Source organism: Eulemur rufifrons, chromosome 18 (genome assembly GCF_041146395.1).
Source record: "Eulemur rufifrons isolate Redbay chromosome 18, OSU_ERuf_1, whole genome shotgun sequence".
NCBI classification, from domain to species: Eukaryota; Metazoa; Chordata; class Mammalia; order Primates; family Lemuridae; genus Eulemur; species Eulemur rufifrons.
Window position 1 is genome coordinate 17,104,567 of NC_091000.1, and position 21,208 is coordinate 17,125,774.

Below are 21,208 nucleotides of genomic sequence, written 5' to 3' on the forward strand. Positions count from 1 at the left end.
ATCGCTGCGCCCAGCTCCCGGGCGCCGGGCTCGCCGCGCGCTAGGGCCGGCGGAGAGGGGAGCGGCCAAGCGGCGCGAGGCTGGGGGCCCGCGGGCGGGGCCGCGCGCTGCCAGGCGGGAGGCTGGGGGGCCGGGGCCGGGGCCGTGCCCCGGAGCGGCTCGGAGGCCGGGGCCGGGGCCGGGGGGCGGCGGCTCCCCGCGCGGCTGCCGCGGCTCGGGGTCCCCGGCAGGGCCCCGGAGGGCCCATGGCAGCCGGGAGCATCACCACGCTGCCCGCCCTGCCCGAGGACGGCGGCAGCAGCGCCTTCCCGCCCGGCCACTTCAAGGACCCCAAGCGGCTGTACTGCAAAAACGGAGGCTTCTTCCTGCGCATCCACCCCGACGGCCGAGTGGACGGGGTCCGGGAGAAGAGCGACCCTCACAGTGAGTGCCGCCCGCTCTTCCTCCCCTCGTCCCCTCCTTTCCAGCCCCCGCGCTCTTTCCTTCTCTTCACTCCCCTGGTGGTTCGTGCGGTTTCTTTCCGCGCGGCCCTCGGCGGTTTCAGGTTCACCACTCGCCCCCTCCTCCCCGGAGCTGCGGTGGCGGGTTGGACGTCCCCCCGGGCTCTGGGCTGTGCCAGCTTCCCCTGGGAACCAGCCCCCGGGCCGGAGCCGCAGGGGCGGCGGGCTCCCTTGGCGCAGACAACCTGTCGCGTTGGGGATGCCGGCGACGGAGCAGCCCGTGTCCCGCTGCGGGTTCCGACCGCAGCCGTGCCGTGCGTGCTGTCCTTGGGACAAAGACGCGAGGGACCGCAGCACAACGAAACGCTCTTTATTGGAAAAATAACTTTCCAGAGCTCTGCCCTTAAATTCCCACTCGGTAGCACCCGAGGCGTGTGGCACACTACTCTCACCCAAAAATATAGAAAAAATTCTATTTTTTTCCGAATTGACTAAAGCTAAAGAGCAAAAACAAACAGAAACCAAAAAAGCCCAGACTTTGTTAATAAAGTGTGACAGACTTTTGTTTCATGGTAAAAAGAAGTGCAGAAACCTTAATCTTTCACCTGAAGTTATTAGCTGTGGGACCTTGAGTGACGCTTAACTCCAGAGCTGGTTTCTTCATCCTTAAACGTGTAAATAATATCTACCTTGCACCAAGTTTGAGGAAGAAATGAGAATTACAGTTTTGCTTTCTGCAAAGAAAAAAACAAAAACAAAAACAAAACAACAACGTTTGTGGTTCTAGAAATAACATTGACCTAAATCAGTAGTTCTCAAACTTTAGAGGTGCGTCAGAATCACCTGGAAGGTCTACTATAACACAGATTGCTGGCTCCTATCCCCCAGAGTTTATGGTTCCCTAAGTCTGGAGTGGGGGCTGAAAATTCGCGTTTTCTAACACGTTGCCAAGTGGTGCTGATCTGGGGACCACACTTACAGAACTACTGGCCTAGAGAAAAGAGGGAAGAAAAGGACATTAGATGGGCTGATTTACAACACCGATGGAATTTGAAGTGAGAAAGACAGGACCAGAATATATTTTAAGCTTTAGTTCTGAAAGTGTAGGTAAACATATGTTTTAAAATTGGTGTATTCTGGCATTCCTTCCTTTATGGATTCTAGGTGGAGAATCTGCGAAAAGACCTGCATGGGTTCAGAGCTCCACTTCCCAATAGTTCTGTCTTTGTTTTAGGGTGCTAATCTGTCTTTGTCTAAGGATGCTAATGGAACGTCATTCACTCTGGGGGAAGAGGAGCAAGCTCTACAACCAAGCATGAGTAGATAGAGGGATGGGAAATGACTTTTATATTAGCTGTGTCTTTATTGCTTCCAAAATAGCAACCAGCGAAAGATGCAAATCTTTAATTTTTTCAGGTCTGCCATAATTTAAAAATGTATCAATCATTTTATCCAATAAAGCTGAAAAGATGCTTGTAACCTATTATATGGGTTAATGCTAGTTCTCTATTCTGGTAACTTGAGTAGATTTCACAAAATTAACTTTGTGACTGAAGTTTGTTCTGGGTTGTCTGCTAGGCTAGCTCAGCCGATTAGGGCAAGGTGCATATATGTCCCAATTAGTTTTGTTCTTTTTTAGTATCAAAAACTGTTAATAAAAAAGCATGTTTTATGACCAGAGAACACTCCTCCAGATTAGGTTCATATTTGGGGCTTCCCTTAATAGTCTTTTTCAGACTCTGTTAGTTGCTGAATCACTTTTTCTTTGAAGCTCTCGATACTGTATTTGCCTTAGAATAAGACTATGCAGAGACTAGCCAGTGGGGAGAATTCTGAATTGCATACCACATTACCACCCACGGAAAAAGCTGTTAATTTTTTCGACCCCACTGTGGTTTGTATTTTAATTTTTGTAATCTTACTTTAATTCAGTGGTTCTCAAATGGGGGTGATTTTTCCCCCCAGGGGACCATGCCAGGAGACATTTTTGGTTGTCATAACCTGGAGGGTGCTAGTGGCATCTAGTGGGTAGAGACCAGGGATGCTGCTAAACGTCCTACAAGGCACAGCATAGCACTCCTGACAACAAATTTTCTGACCCCAAATATCCTTAGTTAACACTGCCAACTTTATGACTAGCTAAAGACAGGACGTTAAGAGTGAACAGTAAAAGTTGAGCACAATGGTAGTCCCAGACTAAGACAGAAGGATTGCTTGAGCCCAAAAGTTTGAGACCAGTCTGGGCAACATAGCAAGACCCTGTCTCAAAAAAATAAAAGTGAAAAGTAGAGTAACTCATCCAGATTTGTGGAGATTACTATTTTTTTAAAGGATATCTTTTTACCAAGCAATAGACTGACAAGAATACAAACCTAAAAAATGACGAATTTGGTCCACTTCTATGTAGCTCAACCTGGGCGTAAGTTTAAGCACAGTAAATATTTTCTTGTATGTCAAATGTATACTGATAGTTGACTAAACCAGGAGACTTATGGGAAAGATAGGAGAAAAAGATGAATATATAGACTTTACATGATAATATATCCTCTCAACCACGCACCCCATTCCCTAAAACAAAATTGACCGGCAAGCATGGAGAAATAAAAGCAGAGTTAATGGTAGCTCCAGTTTTCTACCAGATTATGTCTCAGATATCAAGACCTGTTTGAAGAGTTGAAGGACCAGAGTTTGGGGAGGGATGCTTTGGAGACTGTGGTGTCATTGGAGGGGCGCCGGTTAGGTGTGGAGGGAGGGGAAGGGGGTAGCTGTGGGACAGGCAAAAACTGTGCAAGGAGAGGCAAGAGAAAAAAGACTGAACATAAATGTTTCCAACTTTTCAGTGTTGCTGAAGGTCAGTTTTGCTTCACACTTGGGTATTCTCTTGAGTTTTCACTCTACAGGGCCCCCTTTCTGGCACTTTTCTCATAGTCCTGGAATAATCTTCATTTGACATGAGAGTCTTGATCAAAGCAAGATGTTATAAGTGGTTACAGAGTCTCTGCTTCTCCAGCATGTGCGCTGCACACCCGCCTTCCTTTTGGCATCCTGGACATTTTGGCAGACCTCTGCCAATGTCCACGGGAATGCATCCCGCTAAGTACATATACTCTAAAGTAGTGAAGCATGTAAAAACTTTCAGAAGAGAGAACATTTTATCCCAAGCAGCACGTACAGCATGTGGTGGAGTGAAATGTATGCTTCTTATGTACATTTTAGCATTAAATTTATTCCAGATGCTCTTATTTAGGAAAACAAAATGAAGGTAGAAGTGGTGGATCTGCTTGTGGGTTTCTCCCAGAAGGGAGCTGCCTGTCTGCCACTCTTCTGTGCTTCCAGGCTCCAGAGGATGTGGAGACTTGGGGAGACTGAGGGACCTGCCATCCGGTGTGGAACAGGGATGGGGTCCAGGTGGGGCTGACCTCTGTGCTCTTTGCCACTGCACGTGTTCCATGTAACCCCAGTCATAAAAACATGGACTTGTGGAATTCAAAGGGAGGCTTCAGACCTTCTAGTTGACCAATTTCATTTTATGGAGGACACTGAAGTTCAGGAAAGTAACCAATTGCCTGAGTTCACCTGTTGATTTCCTCTTGTCATCCTGAACAAGCTTCTTGCCCACCTGGCTTCTTGTCTTCTATTCCTGGTTTGCCTGGGCCTCCGTGCTCTCTTCCATTCAACCAGACAGCACCCTTCTGCACCCCTGTTTGGTTAGGCTTCATCCATGTTAGGTTACTGAGATAGCCCCTCTGAGGAGTTCCTACTAGTTCACGGTTGCCTCAGGGGGTATTGCTGGGGTTTTGGACAAAGCAACCTTTCCTTCTCTTCACCACTGCCCTGTGTAAATGGAACTACTGACTTAATAATACTAGATTCCCTCTCCCTATTTCCTTTTGGCAATATCTGAGAAGTGGATCCCACTAACTTGCATTAATAAACACAGTATTTACCGTAATGCTATTTGTGTGTAGTAAACAAACGAAGTCAGAATCTAATAGCGCATTTAATTCTGGAAATCATGTAATCAGTGCAGCAATGAAAGGACAATTCATGAGTCATAGGTATTACCACACCTTAGGAGCCTTTTAAAATGAGTTTGACGCCAAGTGACTTCAGCCTAGAAAAGGCAATGTCTCCTCATGACATACCCTGAGGGCTTTCGTTTTGTTTATAAAATGGCCCTTATGTAATTAGACTTTTCAATGGTGTAACAGTCCAGTTCTAAGTATTCTCATTTTGATTTATGACTTATGGAAAAACATGGGTGGCCATAATTTTAAAGTTTAATTACAGATGTAATGAACAAAACAGGAACCACCCTTTAAACATTATAAGTGTAAAATTGGCTCTATTAATCCACACACTGTTTCTGAGAAGTCACCATCAGTGATGTTGAAAAAAGGGACTTAAGGTTTCATGTTATTGGAATTGCTATTTTTAAACCACAAGATGCCCGTACAATAGATGGTAACTAAACACGTCATATTCTTTGCTTGTTTTTCCACCTCCATTGTGTGTTGGTTTTCTGAATACCCTGCTTGGGCTCCTTTGTCCTGTGGCACACATCTGTAAGAAGGCTGGCCTGGGTTAAGAGTCTATGACCGTGAAATGGAGCAAGGCCCATCTGCACATTCGGGGCATAAATCTTAACTGCATTAGCATATTCTATCCAAACAAGTGTATTTTGTTATGTTTTGTTTTTTAGCTTGTCATTTTCTGTGCTCTGTAATTAGGGATCTGATCTTGTACTTAACCTGTGTATTGTCAGTGCTCTGTAAGTAGTTAATGCTTGGTTACTTGCAAAATAATTTGGGATAATGATTGTCAATGTAGAACTTTAGGTATGCACTTGTGGCACCATGATTTTCAGTGTTTCCTTGTTGTATCCATGGTTCAGTCAGATCTCATGTTCTCTTTTCTTATCATACTCTTCATCTAATAATTTACGGCTAAGGAGACCCTCTAAGTGAGGTTATTTATAGCCACAGGAACTTAGGAGAGGTTGCCAAGAAAAGTGGTGACTCCAGGGGAGCTGCCCCATTGAGCCTTAGACTGTGGTCCTTAGAAGACAGACGAGTCTCATTCTAAACCCCTACTTTAGTTTATTTTTAGTGTGAAGAAATTTGGAGGGCCTGGAGGCAACAGACAGCCAATATTCAGTGTTTAACTTATGTCTCATTCCAGCTGTCTTCTGTCAGTCTTCCTGCAAGGTAACTTTTGACTTGACCAGTGTATTCTTAATGCTTACTCATTCGTTACAGAAATCTGTAATGGGTGTGTGTGTGTGTGTATATGTATTTGTATTTTCAAAGGGCTATTGATTTACCCAAGTTAACTTAACCTCTAGGTTGAATTATCTAATAGAATTCGGAAATGAAAGGTTCACAGAATTTCAAGGTATTTTGGAAATGAAAAATGAAGAGAAGGTATGTGGATATTAAATGTTATATTCCAGGTATAATTGAACTGTTGAAAGGAATGATCCTGGTTTAGTTTGTAATTGCTATACATTCATTTATAATGAAAGTTTGTAATTAAATGACAGATCAATTGAGAAAAAAAGGAAATTTGTACAGAGTAGTAATGATCTGGCTAGATTATGTGAGGAAATTTTTCTTTGTTCATAATTAAAGCACTTTGAGAAGATGCTGGCACCTTAAGGTAGGAACCATGACTTCTTTATATAAACAAACATCATAAAAGCTCAGTACCTTTTAGTCAGAGAGTGTCACTAAATGTCAGCCAATGATGAAAACATTCTCCGTGGGCCTTCCTGTGGAATAACTATTCATGGGCCATATACTGTATAACCTTGGTCAAAGTTTATAGTTCTCCTGATGAGTAATATGTACATTTAGATACGATGTGGTATATCTTTTAATGAAGATAATTCTATATAACAAAGTTATATTTAGAAAACATTTGGGAATCTTGGAGGCTGGCTATTAGCTTTTCTTAGAATAATCTACAGAAAGAAGAATCATTTTTCAGGATATAAAAGTTTAGAACTTTTTTTTTAGTAATTCTGATTTCTTTAAAAGCATTTGAGATTTTTTTTCTCATATATCATTATATCATATACATATCATATACAATTTTATATCATATGTGTGATATAAAATTTCTTCAGGTATGTTGTGCATTGTTTTTCATTCTTTCTTTTGTAGGTAATATCCTGGAATCCTGTATTTTATTCTTCTACTTCATCTTTTCTTTTTTTAACTTTCTTTTGAATTCTGAATTCTGAGTTCGGGATTATTCTACTTAAATCATGCTTTACGAGAGCACCAGCAGTCTTCCAGTTCACTCACATTGCCTTTTCCAGTTTGTCATCCTCCTCTGGCATGTGGCATTATTGTCTGCCTCTGACTTCCTGAGAATTCCTTGGCAATTGTTACACCGTGTCAACCTGCTTCTCTTCTCCCCCATCCAGCTGTCTTTTCTTCCACTGTCTCTTTCTTCTGGTTTTGTGCTTTCAGTTCCCCAGAGCTCTGTTCTTGGCCCTCTACCCACCTTTCTGTCTGCTTGCATTCCTTCAGCAGGTCATGTATAGCCTCTGCCTCTGTTCTGATTCCCCATCTCTCTGTCTCACTGCTCGAAGGACGGACACACCACCAGTTTCAACTTAACATGCATAAAACAGAACTTAACATCATTTTCTCAAACAAGCAACACTTCCTACTGAATTTATGCTTATAGTAAAATTATTCTTCTGGTCTCCAAAAGCTAGACACCTTGAGTTGTCTTTGATACCCTTCTCCACTTATTCCTGTGTATCTCTCTCTCCTTAAAATGTTTCCCAGCCTTAGTGATTTATCTTGCCCTGTTTTTTGATTTCACCTATATTTTGCTATCCTCCTACCTTAAGCACTAACCAGACCTGCCTGGCTTTCCTTCTCAAATACGATCTCCCTGCTGAGTCTTATTTTCCTCTGTTTACCACCCATCCTCCCCTGAAGCTGCCAGCACTCTGTGTTTTAAATTATATAGCCTTTCTGACGTGTAGCTGTTGTTGCAATGATTGGCCTTTCCTCTTGTGATCCTTATTTTTGGAAAATCCTCCTTTTCCTTACCAACTCCTCTCTCACACCCTCCTCCCATTCTCACCTTTCTTTGGAAAAATCTTAAGGTCCAGCTCAACAGTCTCCTCTGTGAAACTTCCCCCTACCTTCCCAGGGAGAATTAATGGTTTCTGTCTCTGTTTTCCCATAGTACTCAGTACATAGTCTGAACATGGAACTTAATGCTTTTTGAAATAGTTCATTGTTTATGCGTCTGTCTCTCGCACTGGGACTGTGAGCTCTATGTAGGCAAGGACTGGGTGAAATTTTCTGTATCCGTCTTCACACACAGTGGCCACTCAAAGAATGCTTGTTAAATTGAACATGTACCCCAATAAATTAGTCAAGTCTCTTAATTTCTTTTTTGACCTTCCGTTCACATCCTCCTTCTCTTCTTAGCCTTCAAGCAGGCTGCTTTCTTGAGCTGGAATGTCCCCTCCATCCTCTTGCCTTACTCTTTGACATCATCACGTACCCACCGTTCCTTTCCTGTGTGCTAGCTAAAAATTTCCTCTAATAGCTTGTTGTGTTTCAATTTCATGTTTCCCAATTTTACTGGAAATTTCTAGCTGGTAAAGAATTTTTATTTTATTTTTAAAAAGTCATACAACATTACCCAGCAGTTCTGTACTCTCTGTTCTGTTCTGAGGGTCTGAGGCAGAAATTACTCATCCCAGGGGCCCTTGGCTCTGCTGCTAATGGAATGACCAACCTGAGGCCCATGAAGAAGTTTAATCTATATTTGTAAAATGAGCAAATACTTTAAATAATTAAGCATAGATAATAGTACAAGGCATGTAAAATGGGGACCTTGAATGTAGCAGCACTGGAGCTCTTTTCTGCAAATACCTTTCACGTTATTCAAGGGAGGCAATAAAGGTGAAACATAATCATTTGTTGGAATCACTTTTTATTGTGGAAGGTTTTCTTTTCAGCTGTTAAGTAACATATCAATATTTCTAGCTAATACTAATGCTTAGTGCCAGAACTAAGGAATGCATATCTGGGAATTCATACTTGATTTCAGCCACTTTAATCCTTACCTCAGTGTGTGTGTGTGTGTGTGTGTGTGTGTCTCCCTTTTTCTCTTACTCAAATCTAAAACCAGTGAATCGTTTTAAAAATTAAGATTGAAGACTGTCTGGTACCATTGTTAGTATCCTTTTAGGCTGTGATGAAATGGTACAGATAGTTTCATGTTAATATTCATTCAGATTTATGAGCCAGTATTCATCACAACAATCTGTAAAACTCTTAAAAGGATAGAAGTGGTATGACAAAGTGAGTCATAGTCTTTGTGATGTGATGTCTGCAAGGGTGGGTGGGAGAAAGTGCTGAATGACCAGTCTCATTCTACTCTCTTCTAAGCTGAATCATTTTGCAAATAGAAAACAATTCACAGGGTATTAGGTGGTCATTACATAAATAGGAAATGGAAAAGAGTGAAAGGGTCAAATAATACCTCCATTTTAAAAATTACTTTTTGAAACACAGCTCTTGATGAGTAGACCTTAGTTTGAATTAGAAATGGAATTAATCTTTCTACTGCCTGACATGTGTTTTTTATCTGTTTATTTATTTATTTGAGACAAAGTCTCATTCTCTTGCCTGGGCTAGGGGGCCGTGGCGTCAGCCTAGCTTACAGCAACCTCAAACTCCTGGGCTCAAGCAATCCTCCTGCCTCAGCCTCCTGGGTAGGTGGGACTACAGGCACGCACCACCATGCCCGGCTAATTTTAGTTGTTTGGATAATTTCTTTCTATTTTTAGTAGAGACGGGATCTTGCTCTTGTTCAGGCTGGTCTTGAACTCCTGAACTCAAGCAATCCTCTCACCTCGGCCTCCCAGAGTGCTAGGATTACAGGCGTGAGCCACCGTGCCCGGCCCTGACATCTATCTTTTAATCTAACACCTGCTGCATGTCTTCCTTATATATTTTTACTTTTTTTATTATGTTACTTTTGTTGCCTAGATTTTTTTTTTTCTTATTCTTCCAAGTGTCATTTGACCTTTCTCCTTATAGCTATTTGTAGCCTTGGCTCATTTGGAGATTGTGTGTGTGTGTGTGTGTGTGTGTGTGTGTGGGGGATGTGTCATTTACTCACTGACTGGATGACTCCTTGAATTGGATGAGAACGCAAGAGAAAAAGGTCCCTTTGATTTTAGAAATTTTGATTCTGGGATGGTATAATCTTTCATTTTGCATTGTTGGTCCTCTTCTGTTACTTTTCATTTTACTAGAAACAAAAGTTTGGAGAGCTTTTCTCTAAGTCATATTTAATCTTTAAATGTAAGATTTATTAACCTTATTTCCTTATCTTCTTTGGGGTAAGGCATTTGTAAAAAAAAAAAAAAATCAAGTGAAAAGAGAAATTTTCTATTTTGAGTGTGTTTCTAAGTTTTAGAAGTTCTTCTTATATATATACATTTATATATTACTTTAAACTCAATAACTTAGTAATGGGAATATAATCAAGTGAGATTGGGAAAACAATTTTGCTGTTTTAGTGGAGTGTACTAACATATAAAGAAGACATATACAGTAGGTGTTGGATTGAAAAAAAATTAATTACAGTGAAACACCCTCAACTGTTAAACAGTGGTAAAAGTGAGGTACAGATTATTTTCTGGATGGGTGGCATTAAACCCATGAAGTATTCATGGGATCTGTCCAGCCCTGTCAGATAACTAGAGAGATTGCCTTAGTGACTAGGCAGGGTCCCACTGCCCTGTGGTAGAGGAAGCGCCAGTTGTTTGGCCTTCTCCACTGTACTGTGTTCCTAGGACCTTGATATTTACTGAGTATTTATTGACTGAATGAGTGAAATTCTTGAGAACATGCTGTATGCCAGCTTTACAAATAATATGTTTAATCTTGAATACAAACTTAGAAAGCAGATGTCATTATTCTCATTTTATAGATAAGACAATAGTTTTTTTCTTATTGGCTTTTCAATACACAATCTTTGTTCATGACAAATAGTAATTAATTGTGCATTCTAGACTTCTTAGTGTTTAGAATACAAGTTCATGGCCCGAATCCCACATGGACGATGTAACAGAAATTTGGGCAGAAATAGTGATTAAAAAAATAATTCAAACTCTTCCCAGAGACTTTTCCATGTCCAGCAAAGTCAAAGTCTCTGCCTTCGATTCTCTTACCCTTTGTTTATTGCACTCTGCTTTGTTTAGGAAATACTTCTGTAATGATTCAGTATAAAACAATTTTTCTTTGATATTTAGGGGTTGCTTTCTGAAGAACTTCAAGATTTTTAAATGGCATAAACAAAAATAGGGTAGGATGTAATTAAGGATAAATACTATATGGCATAAGACATTTCAGTCAATAATGGACCACATATATGATGGTGGTCCCATTAGATTATAATACCGTATTTTTATTGTACCTTTCTATGTTTAGATACCCATGGTGTTACAATTGCCTGCAGTATTCAGTAGAGTGACAAGCCTTCCAGGTTTCGTACCATATAGTGTAGGTGTGTAGCAGGCTATATCATCTAGGTTTGTGTGAGTACACTATGATGTTCACACAATGATGAAATCACCTAGGGATGCATTTCTCAGGATGTACCCTGTTGATAGGTGACATATCATGCATATCATGTAACACAATGGTAAGTATTTTTGTATCTAAACATACCTAAATGTAGAAAAGGTACAGTTAAAATACAGTATTACAATCTTATGGGATCACCCTCGTATATGCAGTCTGTCATTGACCTAAACCTTTTTATGTGGCCCATGACTGTATAAGAATGGAATGAACCTTGAAGTCAGGGTATGGGAGATTAAAATCCGGAATAAGTTAGGACATGCAGGAAATGCAAAGAGAATAACTATAAAGGATGTTTTCAAAGTATAGTTAGGCTCTTTCAAGAAAATTTGAGACAGGCTCACTATTTAAGGACGTGGTTTAAGATTTAAAAAAAAAAAAGACAAAAAGTAGATGTCGTTGGGTCTATTTTATTTTCATTTTTGTCATTGAGTGAGATTGTCAATCAATAATTTTCTGGATCTCTCCTATGTGAGGAAAAAAGACCAAATAGATAAGGAGCTATCAAGACACATCCAGCAATGTATCTAAAATTAAACTTCTCTTTCCTTGAAATCACTTGCCCTCTTTTTTGACTCCCATATATTCAAATGGTGTCACCATCTCCCTCGACAACCAGGCCCATCTCTTGGGGTAAATTTCTTCTCTGCTGTTTTCTTCGATCTTCACTTGACTTCTTAAGCCCTGTCCATTTCAGTTCCACGGTGCTTTACACACTCATACCAGACTCTGAATTCTTGCTGCAGCTGGTCTAGTTCTAACCCTGACTATTGTGACCGCCTTCTAACCGATCCCACCTGTATTTGTTTGCCAGGGCTGCCATAACAAAATACCACAGACTGGGTGGCTCAAACAACAGAAATTTATTTTCTCACAGTTTGGAGGCTTGGAAGTTCAAGATCAAGGTGTGGGCAGGTTTAGTTTCTTCTGAGGCCTCTCTCCTTGGCTTGTAGAGGGCCACCCTCTTGCTGCCTCTTCCCATGGTCTTTCCATGGTGCTTGTGCCCCTGGTGTCTCTTTGCCTGTCCAGATTTCCTCTTCTTATAGAGACTCCTGTCAGATTGGATTAGGGCCCGCCCTAAAGGCTTCATTTTAACTTACACCTTTATTTTTTTATTTTATTTTATTTTTTTTTTCAGACAGAGTCTCACTTTGTTGCCCAGGCTAGAGTGAGTGCCGTGGCGTCAGCCGAGCTCACAGTAACCTCAAACTCCTGGGCTTAAGCGATCCTCCTGCCTCAGCCTCCCGAGTAGCTGGGACTACAGGCATGCGCCACCATGCCTGGCTAATTTTTTTTTGTATAAATATATATTTTTAGTTGGCCAGATAATTTCTTTCCATTTTTAGTAGAGACGGGGGTCTCGCTCTTGCTCAGGCTGGTCTCGAACTCCTGACCTCGAGCGATCCACCCGCCTCAGCCTCCCAGAGTGCTAGGATTACAGGCGTGAGCCACCTCGCCCGGCCTAACTTACACCTTTAGAGGCCCCATCTCCAAACATAGTCATATGCTGAGGTACTGGGGTTAGAACTACAACATAGAGATTTTGGGGGGCACAATTCAGCCCAAATGGCCCATAATGAAGGACATTGTTCTTTGCCAGGGTAAGTATGCAGTTACTCTGTCTAGTTGTTCAGTAGTTGATGTTAAAAAGGGGGATAAAAGTTTTTCTGGAAACTATAGGTAAGTAGTAAGCTTGATATGGGTCCCTGAAAAAAATTCCAAAAGGCTTGAGAATACTGAGAGAAGAAAATACCAGAATAATTGGTAAATAGGCTACTGCAATGGAAGAACAATGACATACATAGGCTTGATGTATTGATGTCAATGGAATATTTACTGAATTTCTCATAGCAACTTTCTGAAAGAGAAGTACATTTTCTGTAGGAGAGAGTCTAGAGTTTTTCATGTTTGGGCTTCTTAGGCCAGAGCCTAAGGACCAAATCCTGCCAACAGCCTGTTTTGTAAATAAAGTTTTATTGGAACACAAGTATCCTCATTTGTTTAGATATTGCCTGTGGCTGCTTTCACACTAGAATGGGAGATACCTGTCAAAGCCTAAAATATTTACTGTATGGCCTTTTACAGAGAGTTTGCTGACACCTGGACTAGGCCATTATTTTTCATGAGGAGCGGACCCTCCTTAGTCATGGCATTGCTGCTGTACCCCACTACTAAATTTAATACTAATTTTCTGACACCTTGAGTCAGAAACTATAATAATGTCTATGGCTTTTGCTGATAGTCCTCAACCTTTGATTCTGTGGACAGGAATTTGTTATCTCCAGGCTGATCTCTTATCAAAAATGTATTAATGATCTAATATCACTTTTAATAAACTAGAAGTATGTTTTCCATCTAAAAGATAAAAATTTAAAGGAAATTGGTGACATAGATTTATTATCACGATATAGAAGTATTTTTGATAGACCACTTTCTGTGTTATCTTATAACCTCTAAAATGTCATGCTTTAGTTTTTCTAAATCAAAGGTATGAGTTTTGCTAGACTCTCCACCCAACTTTTAACAGTGGGAAAATTCATTTAGTTATTAATACATATATGTTTTACAACTCAACTGATTTTTCTTGGAAGACGCTGCAGGAAGTTACGTTACTCAAAGTTAGATATCCTCTGAGTGTTTTAGCAAGATTTTAAAAAAATAAACAGTTGGGATATCAGTTTGGTTACAACTACTTTGAATATTTTCCATACTTAAATTATTTTTGGCTGTGCTTAATGATGTAGAACTGTAGAGCTTTTCTGTTGTAGAATTCTGGAGAATCTTGGCCTTGCTTGCAGGTATCGCCTCCAGAAGTGGGTGAGGGTTCCTGTTAGGTGCCTCCGTTGTTCAAGAAAGAGCCTAACACCCACCATGGCTGACAGGTAGAGAACACCGTTCTGCTCTAGGTAGGACAGAGAGCAGAACCTTCTAAGAGTCCTGCTGGGGGAAATAATATTTGTGGAAGTCTGGTTTAAGGCTAGGCGGTGCATCTTTCCTTCATGTTGGGAGTTTTAACCTGGGGATCCATGGATATGCTTCAGGTTTTCATGATCCCTTAAAAATAGGTACAAAATGCTAGGTGTCAGGTTGCTTTTCTGAGGAGAGGGTACATAGAATTTTATCAGATTCTTAGAGTTATCTGTGGTCCAAAATGTGTTAAGGACAGCATCACTGAAAACACTTAAATATGTCTTATTAATCTGACCATCAGTGAGAATCAGTTTGAACCACGTCACAGTGAAAATGCCTTTACTGGATTGTGTGCTGGTGTAAACCTTTAGTTTATAGGGATTTTGCGAGAAGCATCTCTGTGAAACTGGTCTCTGTGTTAGTTACAGGAAACGTTTAAGGCTGCTGTTTATCTCATTACTAGTGTCCACTCTGAGGTTCCTTGGTAGAAATTTCTCTTCAGTAACTATGTCAGAACCAGTTGTGCTTCTCCTCAGCAGCCAGTTTATTTTTACCTTGTGGCCTCGGGGAAAGTTACTATTGCTAGTGGCTATGAGAAAGTCAAATATGTGCCCTGCTTCTAGCAAGTATAATAATCTCACTCCTGGCTTCACCAGTTTTCAACCATTAATTTCAATTCACCTTGTTTAAAAGCTATTTTTATAAGTTTTTTTTTGTCTTTATATTGTCAGTATCTTTGTAACTCACCTTAAATATTATTCAGGATCAAAGAAGTTATACCTCAGTAAAAATAATATATTGATTGATTTGTTATTTTAACCACAAAATGTCCACTGTATCATCATATACAGTGTTGGGAGCTGGGGATTAAAACGTCAAATAAGATAAGGCCCTTGTCCTTTAAGATGTGTTTTGTTTGACAAGACAAGAAAGGGATGTAAATCACTAAGGGCAATAAAGTGTTCTGCCTGCTTTGCTTGTGGAGTGTCCTGTGGTACAGTGAGATCATACCAAGGAGAGCAGTAAATTCTAATGGGGGAAGTCAGAAAAGGCTTCAAACAGGAGTGACCACTGGACAGGGTGTTGGGAATCAAGTAGGTGTTTGCCAGGCAGACAGGGCGGGTGAGGGCATGAAGGCCAAGGTGGCCGTGCCAAGTTTGGCATGTTTGGGGAACTGCAAGAAGTCTGGAATGACTTGAGTGTAGGGTTATGGGAAGGAGTAAGGCCAGCCAGCCGGGAAGGGACTGGATTATGATGGGCCTTGTAAGTCATACTGAAAGATTGATGTTATCCTAGAATGTGAGGAGTCAATGGAGGGTTTTAATCAGGGGAATAAGATGATTAGATCTGAGCTTTTATGAGGTTGCTCAGGCAGGTGTGTAATGGATTAGAAGGTGTAAGGCTGGGAGCAGGGAGTACAGTTAGGAAATTATTGCAGTCGTCCAGCTGAGAAATGTAAACCTCTTAGACCACTGCCCTGCACACAGTAAGTGATGGGCAGCCATACCTCGAGACTTTGCACATTTGGTTCCAGACCACCACAATAAAGCAAATATCATAATCAAGCGAGTCAGTGAAATTTTTGGTTTTCCAGTGCATATAAAAATTATGTTTATACTACACAGTAGTCTGTAAGTATGCAGTAGTATTATGTTTAAAAAAAACAATGTACACACCTTAATTTAAAAAATACTTTATTGCAGAAAAATACTGATGATCATCTGAGCCTTCAGTGAGTCCTAATCTTTTTGGGGGTGGAGGGTCTTGCCTTGATGTTGATGGCTCTGACTGAGCAGGGTCCTGGTTGTTGAAGGTTGAGCAGGCTGTGTCTTAAAATTAGACAACAATGAAGTTTGCTTCATCAATTGACTCTTCTTTTCGTGAAAGATTCTCTGTAGCATATGATGCTGTTTGATAGCATTTTACCCACAAGAGATCTTTCAAAATTGGAGTCAGTCCTCTCAAACCTTGCTGTGGCTTTATCAACTGAGTTTTCAGAATATTCTAAGTCCTTTGTTGTCATTTCAACAACATTCATAGCACCTTCACCAGGAGTAGATTCCATCTCAAGAATCCACTTTCAGTTAGGAGCGGTGGTGCATGCCTGTAGTCCTAGCTATTTGGGAGGCAAAGGCAGTAGGATTGCTTGAGCCCAGGAGTTCAAGACCAGCCTGGTGATATAGCAAGACCCTGTCTCATATATTAAAAAAAAAAAATAAACTACTTTCTTTGCTCATCCATAACAAGCAACTTCTTATCCACTCAAGTTTGATCATTAGATTGCAGCAATTCAGTCATCATCAGGCTCCTCTCCTAATTCTAGTAAATCTCTTGCTATTTCTACCCCATCTGCAGTTACCTTCTCCACTGAAGCCTTGAACCCCCCAAAGTCATCCAGACTAGTTGAAATTGGCTTCTTCCAAACTTCTGTTAATGTAGATTTTTTTTTTTTTTTTTTAGAGACAAGATCTTTTAGGTCACTGAAACCTCAAACTCCTGGGCTCCAGTGATCCTCCCGCCTCAGCCTCCAGAATAGTTAGGACTGCAGGTGTGCACCACCGTACCTGGCTTATTTTTTAAATTTTTTATAGAGATGGGATCTCCTTGTGTTGCTCTGGCTGGTCTCAGACTCCTGGCCTCAAGTGATCCTCCTGCCTGGCCCTGCCAAAGTGCTGGGATTATAGGCGCGAGCCGCCGTTCCCGGCCTAATGTTATTTTGACCTCCTCCAATGAATCACAAATGTTCTTAATGATATCTTGAATGGTGAATCCTTTCTAGAAGGTTTTCAATGTACTTTTCTAAGATCTATCAGGGCATCACAATCTATGGCAGCTATAGACTTACAAAATGTATTAATATTTCTTAAATGGTAAGACTTAAAAGTCGAAATTACTCCTTGATCCATGCAGAATGGGTATTGTGTTAACAGTTATGAAAACAACATTAACCTCCTAGTACATCTCCATCCGAGCTCTCGGGTTACCAGGCACATTGTCAATGAGCAGTAATATTTTGAAAGGAATCTTTTTTTTTCTGAACAGTCTAAACAGTGGGCTTAAAGTATTCAGTAAACCATGGTTTAAGCAAATGTTCTATCATACAGCCTTTGTTGTTACAATTATAGAGAGTAAGCAGAGTAGATGTAGCATAATTCTTAAGGGCCCTGGGATTTTCGGAGTGATATATGAGCATTAGCTTCAATTTAAAGTCATTAGTCCTTACCGAGAAAGTTCAGCCTGTTCTTTGAAGCTTTGAAGCAAGGCACTGACTTTTCTAGTTAGCAAAGTCCTACGTGGCTTCTTCTTTCAATAGAAGGCTGTTTCATCTACATTGAGAATGTGTTGCTTAGTGTAGCCACCTTCCTCAATGAACTTGGCTAGATCTTCTTGATCACTTGCTGTAACTTGGACATTTGCACTTGCTGCTTCATCTTGCACTTTTATGTCATGGAGATGGCTTCTTCCCTTAAAGCTCATGAAGCAACCTGTGCTGCTTCCAACTTCTCTTCTGCAGCTTTCTCACCTCTTCAGCCTTCATAGAATTGAAGAGAGGGCTTTGCTCTGGATTAGGCTTTGGCTTAAGGGAATGCTGTGCTGGCTAGTTTGATCTTCTCTCCAGACTACTTGAACTTTTGGCATATCAGCAATGAGGCTGTTTTGCTTTCTTATCGTTTGTGTGTTCCCTGGAGTAGCACTTTTAATTTCCTTCAGGAACTTTCCTCTGTCGTAACAGTTTGGCTAACTGGCACGAGAGGCCCAGCTTTCAGCCTGTCCCACCTTTCAACCTGCCTTCCTCACTAAACTTAGCCATTTCTAGATTTTGATTTAAAGTGAGAGCTGTGAGACTCTGGCTTTCCCTTAAACCTTAGAGGCCATTGTAGGGTTACTAATTGGCCTATTTCAATATTGTTGTGTCTCATGGAATAGGAAGGCTGAGGAGAGCTAGAGAGATGGGGGGACAGTTGGTCAGGGGAGCAGTTAGAACACACACATTTATCAATTTTCTGTCTTATATGGGTACAGTTCGTGGTGCCCCCAAACAATTACAACATCGAAGATCACTGATCACAGATCACCGTAAGAAATACAACAATAATGAAAAACTTTGAAATTTTGTGAGAATTGCCAAAATGTGACACAGAGACATGATGTGAGCACATGCTATTGGAGAAATGGCACTGATAGACTTGCTCGATGCAGAGTTGTGACAAACCTTCAATTTGTAAAAAATGCGGTATCTGTGAAGTGTAAAAATGCAAGGCACAATAAAACGAGGTATGCCTTTAAATGCCCTTGAATGGAGGTATCTCCATTTTATCAAGTGAAGATGGAAATTGTTGAATAGTACTGAAAATATTACTCCATTTATGGAAATACACAAACACACACAAAGTATACACTTGTGTAGATCTGAAAAGGATGCATACCAGACCGCTAACAAGTGCTTATAACTTTGAAGTGGGGAATAGGGTTGGAGAGAAGAGACAAAAAGGAGAATCTTTTTTTCTTTACCTGTGTATTTGCAAATTTTTAAAAAGAATGTATCCATGTATTATTTATGAGCACCATGCTCCAACCAACTGAGCTAACCTGCCAGCTTCCATGTGTTACTTATGTAGAATTTTCTGAAAAGATTGAATGGTGGAGTGGAGGTGGATGTTGGATACTATTCTCCAGGGTGCATGAATGTGAAGGGCAAGAGAAAGAGATCGGATAATATCCCGAAAGAAGTTCGCATCTCGGGAGAGCAGTGTTGTGGGCTGGGGTCTGTGGCCATTAGTCACGCGGTGAACACAGCACAGCGGTGGACTGTGGGCACTGCTTGTAGGCGAGGCCTGTGATCCCCCCACAAGGAGCCCGCTCCTCACTCCTTCATCTAACCCTTGGCTTATTTCTTCTTAAATCCCACTCAGAGAAGCAGGGCCTTGATCGTTATCAGCACAACCTTCCTTTGAGAAATGATACTTAATTAGTACTGGAAAGCAGAACATTACCTGTAATTCATGGTACATTCTAAGCCAAAGCACACCAGAATTCTAAAACTAAACATTCTGCATGATGTGTTTACTTTCCTAGTGTGAGAGAATCCTATCCATGTTCTTTGGGAAATTTCTCCTGTACTATGGAGCAGTGACTTGGGAGAGACAGGAAGGGACTGGGTCAGAACACAGAGGGGTGGATTAAGCTTGGTGGGGAGCGAGGTGCCTGTGGGAGGGGCGGGGAGCACTGCAGGTGCATTTTGGACTGACCCGGTGACCTGGGTTCCGTCCATGAGCAGCGGTGTTCACTGGAGGTCAACCTGGCTTTGGAGTCTCATCACAGAGGACGGCCCTGCTGTGTGGGGGATGCTGCTGCCTGGGCTGCAGCTGGACAAGCGCTGATCGCCTGAGGACCTGTCAACTCGATTTTTAGGAGGCCTGTGTTAGTCAGTTTTCGTCAGAGAAACAGAACCAAGAGGAGATCTTTTATCTGTCTAGATATCTGTCTATCTAGAGAGAGTTAGAAAGAGATTTATTTTTAAAAGGAATTGGCTCATGTGATTATAGGGGCTGGCAAGTCCAAGTCCAGGGTGGGAGTCTGGAGACCCAGGGAGGAGCGGATGTGGTTCAAGTCCAGAGGCCGTCCGCTGGCACGATTCCTTCTTTCTGGAGGGGGTCAGTCTTTTGTTCTGTTGAGGCCGTCGACTGATTGGATGAAGCCCACCACAATATGGAGGGCAGGCTGCCTTACTTAAGTCCACTGATTAAATATAAATCTCTTCCCAAAGCACCCCCACAGAAACATCCAGAATAATGTTTAACCAAGTATCCGGGCACCATGGCTTGGCCAAGGTGACACATAAAGTTAACTATCACGAAACAATTGTTGGCATAAACCCTAGACTGGGTTTATGGCCTGAGTGTCCAAAGAGGAAAGTAATAAGACCTGGCTGGGAAAGGACCAACTTGCTCACTATGATGCCCCAAAGACATGGGTCAGAGAGTTCCTAACAGAGGGACTAGACTGGCTTCCTGTCAATTCGGGGAGGTTTAGTTTTTCTCTGTCCCCAGCTCACCACTGAGGCCCTAGAGAGGCGCTTCCTTTGTGGCTGGTGCTTGTCAGAGGGCCATGGAGTCTAGCTTCTTTGTTCTGGTTTCTCTTTTCCTTCCCCAGTGTGTGTGGATTAGTTTTGCTTCTTCAGGATTTCTGAAAACAAGAATAATGACCTTTTTCCCAGAAGAAGGACATTATGAGATTAAACAAAAAAGGAGGATTCCCGACAAGATCGTAGTGATACTTACATGTGGAGATGTTTCAGGCTGCTGTTGTCATTTTGGAGACTTGTGGTCACAGCAGTAAGCAATTACCACTGTCCCTGGTCTCTGTCAACTGCCATCTGCTCCAGAGGCTCCCCGCTCTTCCCTCGTCACAGCGCTGAGCTGGGCCTCCATCGGGGCAGCAGAGGGGAGTTGAGGCTGCAGTCTGAGTAGGGAGTACCATGCTATTAATAGTTTTTTAAAATTTAAAGTCATATTCTGATCTGTGATTGAAAATATCTGCTGCTTCTGTTACAGCATCATCCTCCTTCCATGTGAACGAAAGTGTCATTGGTTAGAAGCAGGGATATCGGCACAAGTAGAGGCCCTCTGCTACAGGTTGTCCGAGCCTCATGAGAGGTCCAAGATGACGTAGAAGTGAAGGCAGCTGTCAGATCCTGGCTGTTGTTTTAGAATACATCACTGCACTGCTGGGAGAGGCGGGGATCTGCCGGAGCGGGATCCTCCGTGTACTGCACATCTACCTTCCTTGCGCCCCGGATAACTGGAGCTCATTGACGGCCTCTCTTGGTTTATCTTTATATCTTCAGGGGCAAGGTGCTTCCCTGCTTGGAAGCTAAACGTCCATTCCAGAATCTCACCAAATACACAGGGATTCCAATGTGCCAATTTTATAGAAAAATGCCGTGAAATTTTGTATCAAAATGCCACAAAATAACAAACTGTCTTCGGTGGCTTAGTTGTTATAAAAAAAACAAACAAAAAAACAGTCAAATGTTCCACTATGAGCTTAGCTTGGCTAGCACAGTGTAGGTAGGTAAATTTTAGATATAAGAACCTACATGATGGGTGCAACGCGCACTGTCTGGGGAACGGACACACCTAGATCTTTGACTTGGGGGGAAAGGCGGTACATGGGCAACGTATGTAACCTGAAATTCTGTATCCCCCATAATAAGATGAAATAAAA

General features: G+C 41.7%; 1 protein-coding gene across 1 annotated transcript in view; it reads left to right on the forward strand.

Moving 5' to 3' along the window:
* Nucleotides 1-245: 245 nt before the first annotated feature.
* The window catches only part of FGF2 (fibroblast growth factor 2), a 51,949-nt gene continuing 30,986 nt past the window's right edge, over nucleotides 246-21,208 (forward strand). The window contains exon 1 of the mRNA XM_069493386.1: nucleotides 246-423. Coding sequence (XP_069349487.1) covers nucleotides 246-423 — 178 coding nt within the window. The remainder of the gene's footprint in view (nucleotides 424-21,208) is intronic.